Raw genomic sequence first — 12,849 nt, forward strand, 5'->3', positions numbered from 1 at the left:
TATAACCTGCTGATCTTTCTACACATTCTCCTGACTTTCTTGCCTTTTTATTTGAGCTATGTATTTCCTGAGCAAAAATATTACAATTCGACAGACCTGGGTTAGATCCAAACTCCAACTTTTACTAGCTGTATGATTCTGGACAAATTGGTCTCACCCTCTGCCTCTGTTTTTGTCCAATAATCCTGACTTTGAAATATTACTGTGAGAATTAATGAGATAATGTGTGTAAAGCAGCAAGACATAAGTGTAGGTGCTCAATAAAGGGCAGCTAGTAAGCATATAATTAAAACATAAACAACAATAATATTTCCAACTTAGTATATTCTTGGAAAAGATCTTAAATCATTGCTATTTGAATAAGGTGGGACATATAGGAAATAGATAGATGGATCCATAACTGACTTCATTTTATTCAGTATAGCACATGAAATAAAAGCAATGGATCTTTTTTATAAGTTCTTTGGCACTCTTTTGGGCAAATAATCTCTCTATGACTTGATTTCTTAATATGTAAAACATGGATAATGACAGCACTTTCCTCACACTATTATCATGATTAAATAATTTAACACATATAAAATATTTAGAAGAGTTGTCTAGCTCAATTTACTCAATAAAATCATTTTATTCATCAAGAGCACATAAAGAATGCTACATTTTCAATCTTTGCATTTCAGAACATTCTGATTGAATCACCTTAAACTGATTAAAAACAAATTAATTCAAATTGCTAAGGAATAATAATAAGGAATAATGATAAGAAGCAAAAAATATAGTAATTCTAGATGGGAAAAAAATCACTTGATTCTGATAGTACCCAAAAAGACCACCATGAATGATACTACTGTTACCCTCAAAAAATACACAATCAAGTAAGAAAGCCAGGATATAAGGATATTGTAAAGAGCATTACAAAGTCATTGAAATCTACTCCTCAGCAATCATCAATGGCAGGTCAATGTTGTTGTTTTTAAAATTTTTAATCTCCCAATATGACTTGCTCAGTATCTGGAAAATAGGTTTTAAATACATCTTTATCGTATAGTTAAAGAAATCCATAAGTAAGCTGACTTTCCATTATGTATGTGGCTCTGTACTCAACACTTTCTATCCATTACCTCATTTAAGTAATAATTTTATTTAGACATTATAATATCCTTAAAATTATTCCATCCCCTGTGCAATCTCTTTACAGTTTCTACAAACCTAATCTTAGCTCACTGGTTTATCTTATTCTCATTAATGACATACTTGAAAATCTGGTTATTATCCATTTTCTGTATGTGCCATGTAGAGCAGTGCTGTAAAATAAGTTTTATGCTAAGATTGAATGACTAGCTATAGTTCATTTTTATAAGGAGTATTACTTACTAATTTAAATTTGCCTTCTCAAATATAAACATATATTTAAATGACTATAAAATACACACAGTCATACACAGAGTCAAATGTCTTTAGTGACTTTTAGCTAACCTACTGCTGATTTGGTTAACAGTTATTTATTGAACATCTACTATGGTATTAGGTTCAGGGAATTTGGTGGGGAACAAGCGGAGACTGGGTCCTCCAGGATCTTAGTATTCAAATAAGTTTTACTATTGTTTTGTTCAGAGCACAACAAAGTAACATTTGATCAAAATTCTTTTAAGTTCCTTTTGGGAATCACTAAGGTAAACAAAATAAATCAGCAATAAACTTCATTTTGTCACAGTTTTGTCTAAGCTGTTCCCTTTTGATCCTTCCTTAACATTTCTTAATTACCTTATCATTTTGCAACCCGATCTCTTTGCTATATAGCCCATGAACTGTTTAATTCACATTAAGAAGTTAGCTTTAATTATTTTCTACCTGGCTTAATTCTTGGATATAACTAAATGTTGCTAACACAGTCTCAAGCTTTTTTCTTCATTGAAATAAAATCAGCAAATATTTATTGAATGCTTAACATGTACTTGAAACTGTGCTAGGTGTTACTAACAGCTGCAAGATGATTCTAATCCCTAGTGGTGGCTCTACATTTATAACAAAATTAACCTTGTCTGCTTCATCCTGATCTTTCTTTCTTCTAACTATGAAATTTGACATGCATAAATATTATAAATGTTGGAAAGCCACGTTATGTCTTCATCCTTATATTCTTAGCCCTTAAACTTTTTACCATCTGCTCTCCACCAAGATCCCTATACTCAAAACCTGTCCTCTCTCAGGAGTGCTCCACATCAAAACCACTCACTCACTCTCTTTCTCCATCTGGCTCATCTCAGTCTTGCTACCAATTATGCTATCTTTGGGATATTGACCCTCGGGTTTTCAACAACCCAGCAACTCTCACCTTACACATGATGTTCTTCACTGCAGTACTAAACTCTAAACTTCCCTGCTAAATTCCAACCCAGAACACCAGATTCTGAAATTACTTCTGTGCATGATGCAACAGTAAAAACAAAAAGACAAACAAAAACCCACAAACACAAGGCCAGTCATTACTGGCCCACACTTATGTCCATCATGAGGAAAGTAGCAATGACTTACTAGGAATAACAACAATTAGAAGCCAAAACCAAACTAAGTAAATCATGGTAACTCCTCACAATTTTAGATTCCATCCTGTGGCTTCTAATTAATTCCTCCCCCCCCTCCTTCTCCCCCTCCTCTCTCTTCTGTTTAAAGCAGATGACCTCATTTATCCTAATGGAAGTCATCAATACTGAGTGTCCCCTGATGGCTGCCCAAACTGCTTGCTTTCTCAGCCCCTTGCTTCTTCATCAATCGGCAAACCTCAGTGGTATTCTTCCTCTATCTGCAACTTTCTTCAAAGAACTAACCCCCTACCTTCTGCCCTATTTTCACTCTCATCTTAAATCAGATATTGTTGACTCATATCCCTTGGCTAAATAACTATATGTACAAGACAGAAACAGGAAATATTATTAAGAGTTCGCTACTGAGCAAGTTGCTCTAAGGTTTTTCATGGCATGAAAGTTGAATTAAAGCTTCCACACTTCGTGCATTTATGCCTCACCTCCACGAGGATTAGTGCTTTGTTAGGTTTTAGGGACTCCATTTAATTTTCTATTCTCTGACTGCCCCACTTGACACCCTCCCTACCTACACAGAGCTGGTTAGTCTCCAACAGTTTTACGAAAAATGTTGCCCTCTGGTGGCTTGAGATTTTCAACTTGGCAAGTTGTGCATGTAAGATATATACATATATATGTATATTTGAAAATTACTTGTAAAATTTTAAAGTATTTAACAGAATTTAAGTATCTAAAAATCATTTAAATTTATTAGTGAGTAATAAAAGTTTAAAATTATGGCCATTATTTTAGGCAGATTCAAATAAGTTAACAGCATAGCACAAATTGATTGCATTAATACTAGAAAATTCTTTATTCTGTAAGAAGAAAGATGGAGTTACCGAGTCTTAAATGATTTGCTCACATATACAAAATGACATAAATTCTACATCATCAACCTACTAAAGATTAAAGTATCATAATTGTAGAGGATCCCACTGATTTTCTTTTTCATCTTTAATCTTGACTATTTCTATTCTGTGTATATGTTGTGAAGGGGGAGCAGAGAAAAAGAGTGAGGAGGATTTAAAGGTCATCATTAAGTTTTACACTTCAGAATTCAAATTTTTAAAAATTGCTTTTATTTCATCAATCTAATACTATTTTGATAAAACCAAAGCAAAACAAAAGCTTAATGTAAAGACACAAATCCACACACAGGAATAAGAATGCAATTTGGTTTACAATCATGTAATTAGAGTAAATAACCCCATAAAAATTATACAGTTGCCATTTTGGACTTTTACCTAACAGGTCATGCTTTTTTTTTTTAAACATCTTTATTGGAGTATAATTGCTTTTCAATGGTGTGTTAGCTTCTGCTTTATAACAAAGTGAATCAGTTATACATATACATATGTTCCCATATCTCTTCCTTCTTGGGAGGGAGGGAGACACAAGAGGGAAGAGATAACAGGTCATGCTTAATGACCACTGTCAAAATGTTAAATTTAAGATGTGGTTGTTAACTTGGATGTCCTTTTTCATTTGTTACCCTACCATGCCCCCTTGTGACAGATAAAAAGAGGTTTAATTTTTGCTTCATAATAATTACATCTAATTTTTGGCCATTAAAGCAATGATTTTTATGTATGAGCATATATTCCTTATTAAATTTTTTCTAAAAAATATTATTTACTATGCTGATCAATTAAAAATGTACTCAACCTAAAAAAAAACCTCAGTTACAAGAATTAGCAAGAAACACCTATATATTTCCAGAGACAGATTCCAACAAGATAAAATTTTCCTTACTTTCACTATCACAGACATTGCAAACACTGTAAATATCTAAGAAATTAGATCTTGAACATAAATAAATAATAATAATTTGTTGAACGTTGACTGAATCGGTTCTTAAGCCACTTCTGGTATTTGAACTTGCCCCAGGAGTTTCAGTAACTTTTATTTTTCTCCAAACTTTGCTTTAAACATTGTTTTTGATACCGTTGAAAATGAGTAGAAATATATATCAAAGCAATATAACATTATCAAACTACCCCGATTTACTGAATTCCGCTTCCCTGGAACTGAGAGTCTCATCATCATTAAGGGTTTGGGGTTGTATTTCCCTGGGAAACCACCACAGAGCCCTGATGAACTTAGTAGGAGTTTACAAGAGTACAGGAGGCATAAAGCAAGTTGACAAACAGAGCACATATTTACATTTTCTCTAAAAATGCTTAAATTTTCAATATTTTAAAGTTGACAAATGTTTAGTACACAACAAAAAACATTATAGTTATCTCAAAAAGATAAAAGGGAAAATTAAGATATCACTAATATAATGCCAAAAAAGGAAAGTTGAAAATTTAGGAATATAAAAAACTGAGTCATCAGTAATTTATCAATGGCTAGTAAGTGCTGTGTCAACAAATAACAGTTATTACTTAGAAACACTGATTAAAATAATAGAAAAATTAATAAAGATAAAAATTAATCTGAGTGCTTCTTTGTATGCTGATATAAGCTAGAACTATAGGATAAATATAGATTCCTTGCTCCTCTCAGGAGTAATGTTACTTTTATGGAAACATTTCACTGACATTGAGATCTTTATAAAAGAAACTGATGAGTGAGAGAAACTCAAAACAGATAAAACAAAAAGTCATGTTACTTATATTGAGCCTATGAGTCCATGAGTAAATATAAAGTTTTAAGTAAATGCAGTTATATGAAATATACAAATAATTTTAAATTGTTTTAATTATGGTTATAAATTCATAACAACCAATTTCTTGCTCTGACATCTATAAATTACTCCACATATTAAGTACTTTTAATAAAATGATTAGAGGTGTCCAAAGAAACACAAATGATTTGAATAGTCGGGCAAATGGAATAGAAGAAAAGCTGCCTTTGGACATTTCACAAGTTCAGCATAATCACAAAAGATATACACTGTGCTCCTCTTCCAAAGTGTCAAGTTGTGAAGTCTTCATAGCTGATATTCATGGAACTGATGAATTTATAGAAATAATTTACTGAATAATCAAGCAATTTAAAAACACACAAAGGAATAATCACACGAAGCAGACGCTCTTTAGAATCAACATTTGCTGAGATGAACCAGCTTCAAAATGAATTACAGCATAATTCTCCGTGCACAATAGATAGAATAATCAATAGCCAAGTAGCTAAGAAATAGGAGAAAAGTGAAAATAGCATTTAAGAGTATAATAAATCATTAAACGTAATATCATAATTTTCTCTAAGTTTTCTTGTTCTTTTTTTATGGATTATTACCTTGGACATTCTCGTATCTGTGCATTTCATTTCTATTCTCATTAAATACAATTTGCTAAAAAATAGTTTAAGAGATTTTATCTTTAATGTCAGATACATAGTTATGCAAAGATCATTGATTACCCACCTAATTTTTTCCTTAATTTCTTTGATTTCATTTTCTGTGCTCTCTTCAGCATTTGCTGAGCAGTAGAAATATCCTTAAAGCCCCTATTAAAAGATTAAATTTAATAAAGGCAAAAAATCCCCAGACTATATTTATATATGCAAATACATATAAACACACATATCTGAATTATATCATACCCAAACAAATTTGAATTCCCATTTAAGAATCTGTAATTTAACAGAGGTATGGTTTCTTAAAAACTAATAAAGGTATTCTTGAAATCTTGAAAAATATCTGCTTTGGATATTTAAAAATTTCTCAATTTCTTAATAGTTTAGTGTAAAACAGACCGACCACATACCATTCTTCTGAAATTTTTTCTTCTTTTTCAGATTTTAGCAAACTCTTTCTGCTGGTCTTTGATTCAGGTGTCCTGGATAAAGTTCTATTTTCTGAACTAGCAATAGGAAAAAACCACACTTAACTGAATCAACACAAGTATATCAGCACTTTTTAAAACTACAAGCTGTTTATGTTGTCTCAAACTCAGAAATAAAATACATTTAATTTACAGAAAAACTTTATCTTGAAAAGTAATAAAAGTCTGCCATTAATTTAAAATGTTTACATTTCAATTACTTGAAGCATATTTCAATCCTTTCATTGAAAGAAACACAGCATTGGAATTTTTATTCTAACCCTCATCTCTACCTATATAGCAGTATTTAAAAGTTCACTTGTTTACAACAGTTAACATTATTTCACTGACACTTAAGTTTGTATTTGCTTTAATAAACTTACATCACACATTTTACTTACACTGATAACTCCATAAAATCATTACATTTTTAACAAATTCATACCTCTTTTCACCATCTTACTACTTTTGTAAAGAGTATAATATTCTTGTCATTCATTAGAGGTTGATCCACTAAAAGAGCAATTTAGCTTACCTGCTATTAAACTGCACGTGTTCCGATGAAAACAAATTTTCTTTCTCATTACACAGCCATGCTTGAGCTGGATGACTTGGTAAATTAAGTGAAGTATCATCAGATTTTAAGGTTCCAGAGAACTTATCAGAAAAAAAAATGTACATAAGTATAAAATAAATTGAAAAAAAATCTAGCATGTATGTTGTATTACTTTACATGTATATTACTGAGTAGCCTAAGGAAAACTCACATAAAAATTAAAAATTATAATCAAATGAAATTTATGGAATATACATACAAATGTCCTTTGTTGTAGTCATGAGAGATATGCTTTTGGTATAGTTTGCATATACAGAATGATTAATTGCAAAGATCATGAAAAAATTCAGAAAACAAAAACTTCAAAGATTATCAAATAAATAACAGATATTGCAGTCCATTGACCTCTGACTGAGAATCTTCAGCTGTTGCCCTTTTAATGCATATTTTTGTATTTTTAAAGTGCTGTCAACTAGTGATTTTATGCAGCTGAAGCATATCTTTTTTTTTTTTTTTTGCTACTGTGAAATAAAGTGTTGAAAGAAATCCAAAATAAAGAAAAAAATCAGGAGCAAATGAAAGAAAAGCTACATGAAAAATTACATCTGGGGATGAGGAGGAAGTCAGAGGCTTCTAAAAGTAATTGTGTTTTTCAAGTCAATAAATTGTATTATTAATCACTGCAGCAGAGCATAACCTTAAGAAATGAGCAAAGATCGAGCACTAAGAGGTTTCCATGACATGTTACCTTTGGCCAGTGCAGCTGGTTTGGAAGAAGCAGTGTTTGTGAAGGGAAGCGGGTGGAATCTAAAGCAAGCCATTCCTTCTCTAAGGCAGCCTGCACAAATAATAACATTAATGTACATAATTTAGTTTGTATAACTTTTACAAAGATTCTTTTAAATTGTCTTATATATTACACATGTTAAGAAAGTATTTCAGCATTTTTATTTAGAGGAAAATCTGCTACTTGCTCACTCTTGTGAGATGTTATGTATCTGTTTAATGCAAACATTCTAAAAAATGGGATAAGATTTTTCATCCCCAAGTGGAAAAAAGTAAAGCCTTTGAGTACACACATGCTCTAAAAAATGAGACGTGCAGATTGTTCAGTGTATTTAACTGTTTGAGAACTATGACTCTGAGCCAACTCTAGATGTAACTGAGGGAAATAATCCTTTAGCTCTTTATTATGCAAAATATAATATTTTCCATCAAACCTCACCATTAAACATTTATAGTATTTTAACATATTAGTATCAATTTTCTGTAAATACCATCTGTAAGATAGCTTTTACTTAACTTTAGTTCAACATTTCACGAATTTTCTGAATAGATGGAAAAAAGACTTTTGTGGCAATATACAGAACATGGTTCCTGATATTATATTCTCTAGTTCAAGAGTTTGAATGATAAAAATATAAATTTAAATTTTGGAATGATCTTAAGTCACTTCACTCTTCATCTTACAACATCTTTATTCCATTTATGTAATTTCCAAATTTATCGTTCTACAATGGAAATATATTAGTTATGCTTGTGTTGTATAATTTAGGGTATAATTATCTAAATTTTATTCACTTGGATTATCTAATATGGTTTAAATAATATTCTGTGGTTCTATAAGTGTTTTTGAATCTTTAAGAGAAAATGATGATCATAATACCAATGAACTTGTTTTTTTAAAGTTTCTAAAATGATCAAACATATTTATGTTTAAAAAACTAGAACGACTATAATCTGAGAAGACCTAAATGCAATTTTCCATTTATACAGCTTCAGTGCTTCTTGACTGTCTCTTGAAAAACCATTGGAAAGGCAAGCCTAAGACGTCTTGACTACAGGCCAGCAGCGCAATGACAGACCATTACTTACAGCATTTAGTCTTAGGAAACCTAATCAGATTCATGTTATTTGAATATCTATGTAAAAAGGATACAGTTGTGCACCAGTACATTGTCCAGTTCCTTCTAGGCAGAGATCATTAACATATATATCACAGTTATATACCAGTTATATGTGGTTTAAGAATATATAACTGGTTTAAGAAGAGCTATTTAATGCAAAATTGCAAACAGTATGGAGGGCTCAGATTTCTAAATTCTTTCTTTTGTATGACAAATAAAGGAAAATTCATATTTATGCCAGGAAATATCAAGGCCCAAGGCATATCAGCTATCATTAAATTAGTATTCTTACTCTGTAAAATTGCTAAAATGAAGAGAAGATGTGGAGACAATATTACGAAAGGCAATGTGCCAGAGGATTCTGGGAAGATGGTGGGGTAGGGAGCATGAGGAACCTGTCTCCCAACCTAGAAAACAGCTAAACTGGCAGAATCTGTGTAGTGTAACCATTTTGGAACTCTAGAGTCTATTGAAGGCTTGTGATGTCCTGGGGAAGACTTGGATGGTAAATTGTGGTTAATTTTGGTAAATGTCAGCCTTTAGCACAGTTGCAGCTATCTATCCTCCATTCTCCAGCCCCAAGGCAGGCAGCTATTCATGTGTCTTAGAAGTACCTTGCACACAGTTTGCAGGAGCCAGGGTGGACAATGAGGACACTGTCTTCCAAAGATTGGAGATCTGTACTCTGACCGTTGAGTGTTGCTTCTGATCTCAGAGGTACAAAGAGGTGAATGGCACCTCCCCTATTGTTGTAAGGCTATTTACCCCACCTACTAAGTGATTTCCAGAGGATTTAAAGGGCAGGTGTTCTTCCCCCAACTCTTCCCCTCTTCATTTTTCTCCTTTTTCTTTTTTGGGAAACAAACACTAAGGACTAGAATATTCATTTTAAAAAAGACTAGGATATTCAAAAGCATCTGCATATATGGGGGTAAGTCAGCATACATGCCCAGGGGAAGGCACAGGCTTAGAAAAGAAATGAGAAGACCTTGAGTTTACAACTCAGTCTGATCCTTGGCACAGACACAGACTAAAACAATCAAAACAAAAACAAAAACAATAAAAACAAAAGCAAAAAACCTGGCAAACACTGGGGAAGAGAGAGAATCTTATTTCCACAGTTACCACATTATTAGATTCAATGTCTAACTTTAAATAAAAATCACAAGGCATACAAAGAAGCAGGAAAATTTACAGCCCATTCAAAGGAAAAAAAATCAACCAAAACTATGCCTAAAAAAGACCTCATGGCAGATTTACTAGACAAAGACTTTAAAATAACTGTCTTAAATATGTTCAAAGAACTAAAAGAAGGGAGAAAATGATCTATGAACAAAGTGGAAATATCAATAAAGAGACAGAAAACTTGAAAAGAAACCAAGAAGAAATTTTGAAGCTGAAAAGTACAATAACTGAAAAGAAAAATTCACTGGTAGGATTCACTAGAGGGATCTGCCTATGAGTAGGCAGATAAAGGAATGAGTGAACTTGAAGATACAGCAATGGAATTATCAAATCTAAAGAACAGAAAGAAAAAAGATTGAATAAAAATGAACAGAACCTAAAAGTCCTGTGAGACACCATCAAATGGACCAACATATGCATCATGGGAGTCAGAGGAGAAGAAAGAAAAAAACGGGCAGAGAGAATATTTGAAGAAATAATGACTAACAGTTGCCCCAATTCAATAACAGACCTGAATATAAACATCCAAGAAGCTCAATGATCTTGAAGTAAGATGAACTCAAAGAGCCCCACACCAAGACACATTATAGTCAAACTTTCAAAAGACAAAGACAAAGAGAGAATCTTGAAATGACCAAGTAAGAAGCAACTTGTCATGTACAAGGAATCCTCAAGATTATCAGCAGATTTCTCATCAGCATCCTTGACATCCAGAAGGCAGTGGGCTGATAAATTAAAAGTGCTGAAAGAAAAAAAAAAAACTGCCAATCAAGAGTCCTATATCTGGCAAAACTGTCCTTTGATTTGAGGAAGAAATGAAGACACTCCCAGATAAACAAAGACTGAGAGAATTCATTACCATTAGATCTGGCATGAAAATAATGCTAAAGAGAGTTCTGCAGGTTGAAGTGGCAGGATACTGGGCAGCAGTTAAAAGGCATATGAAGAAATAAAGATCTCAGTAACTACATGGAAAATTATAAAAGCTAATATTATTGTATCAACAGTTTGTTCACTCCACTTTTTAAGATACTAATACATTTAAAAACAAACAATTCTTAGTTTAAAAGCTAGTATTATTGAAAGTTTGGTTTGTAACTCCACATTTCCTTTTCCACGTGATTTAAAATACTAGTCTATTTAGAGAAATTATTAGTCTGTGTTTGGAGCACACAATGTATAAAGATGCAATTTTGTGACATCAACAACTGAAAGGGGTGGAGATGTAGCTATAAAGGAGAATAATTCATGGATGCTACTGAAGTTAAGCTGGTGTAAATGCAAATTAAGGTGTTTATAACATTAGAATATTAAGGGAGAATGAAGAGTTATTGTTTAACAGGTATATAGTTTCAGTTTTGTAAGATAAGAGTTCTGGATATGCATGGTGGTGACGGTAGCACAACTTTATGAATATACTTAATACCACTGAATGCACACTTAGAAATGGTTAAGATGGTAAATTTTATGTTATGTGTACTTTCCCACAATGAAAAAATTGGAAGAGAAATTTCAAAAGTAATATGCTATCTGAGGAGTGACTGTGGAAAAGGACTAGTAATGCCAGGCAAGGAGCCTGACTTATGCACTAGTTTTTATATAAACAAACAACTTTTTTTTTTCTTAAACACCTGCCAAACCACCTCTTTTTATACTCTCTAGGACTCCAGCTGTTTTCTTTCTGCAGCAGGACAAGGTCCCACAAAGCACAGTGATTTCTTTGCTGTATCATATAGATGATGATGGAGGTTTCTTCCTTGGAAAGGCTACATGAAGTTTGAGGAAAAAAATTAGTTCTTTAAATTGATATCTAAAAGTGCAGAAAAGCTTGAAAATACTTTTTCTTGGTTTTTAATATAAGGTCACAAACTTTTGTTAGATTCCAGAACAATTCTTTTTTTAATTAATTTTTTTTGGAGTATAGTTGCTTTACAATGTTGCGTTAGTTGATTCCAGAACCACTGTCTCTTGGAAATTTCTAGAGACATAAATAGAAGGTTTAATATAAAATGCTAAAGATACTTTCAGTAATTACATAATCTCAACCAAAAATATTACCAAGACTATTGATTTATATGAGTTCAAGCTTATTAATATCAACTATATTTGGCAGTACCGAGTATGTTGAGGAAAAAAATCTCAAAATGTCAGGAGGAATTGGCCAAGATTATAAATATACTACTGTTTATAAAAATGTATATTAATATATCATGCTTACTACTGGACATTTATACAAATTTCAATTATTGCTTAAGAAAACCTTCTGTTAACTTACAACTGAGAATTTGGAAAGCTTTCTGTTTATTAGAAGACTATTATCAAATTCACTTACACATTAAAAATAAACTTGAACTTAGATAAATTTGTAACTTTGTACTCACAATTGAACATTTGAACAGATAAACATACATTTGACTTTTTATCAGAGAAGAAATTATTATCCTATAATCCAACTTTGAGAGACTAGGAAATAAGGTTATCAGAAGAGCCGGGAATAACATTCATGTTTATTTGCATATGTATGTACAAAATTTTTCATACCAACTAATATAATCCTTTCATTTGACATATGAAACTAGAACCAGATTTGCTGTAAGCCACAAGTTAGTTAGAGTTGAACAGGTCCTAGAAATTCTAAAAGCCCTGTCTTGGTCTCATTTTTATTCTTCACCATCCCCAACTCTGAGTCCCAATACTTTCCTCCTCTTCTATCCAAGTTGCCTCATGCCATTTTCAAAAGAATTCTTTCTAACATTTCTTGATAACTTTTGTAGCACCTCAGAATCCTTACAGTTTGGAAATTTGGCCCATTATGAATCTCAAATCTCACTTTCTAAACCCTCTCC

The 12,849-nt window shown here is 32.2% G+C and overlaps 1 protein-coding gene across 1 annotated transcript in view; it reads right to left on the bottom strand.

The window, feature by feature from the left end:
- LRRIQ1 (leucine rich repeats and IQ motif containing 1) overlaps positions 1-12,849 on the bottom strand; it is a 187,279-nt gene that overhangs the window by 61,075 nt on the left and 113,355 nt on the right. Inside the window, exons 20-23 of the mRNA XM_081249779.1 lie at positions 7,660-7,749; positions 6,891-7,012; positions 6,299-6,394; positions 5,956-6,038 (exon numbers count right to left, since the gene is read on the bottom strand). Coding sequence (XP_081105905.1) covers positions 5,956-6,038; positions 6,299-6,394; positions 6,891-7,012; positions 7,660-7,749 — 391 coding nt within the window. The remainder of the gene's footprint in view (positions 1-5,955; positions 6,039-6,298; positions 6,395-6,890; positions 7,013-7,659; positions 7,750-12,849) is intronic.

This window comes from Mesoplodon bidens, assembly GCF_964165515.1.
Source record: "Mesoplodon bidens genome assembly, chromosome: 11".
Taxonomy (NCBI): Eukaryota; Metazoa; Chordata; class Mammalia; order Artiodactyla; family Ziphiidae; genus Mesoplodon; species Mesoplodon bidens.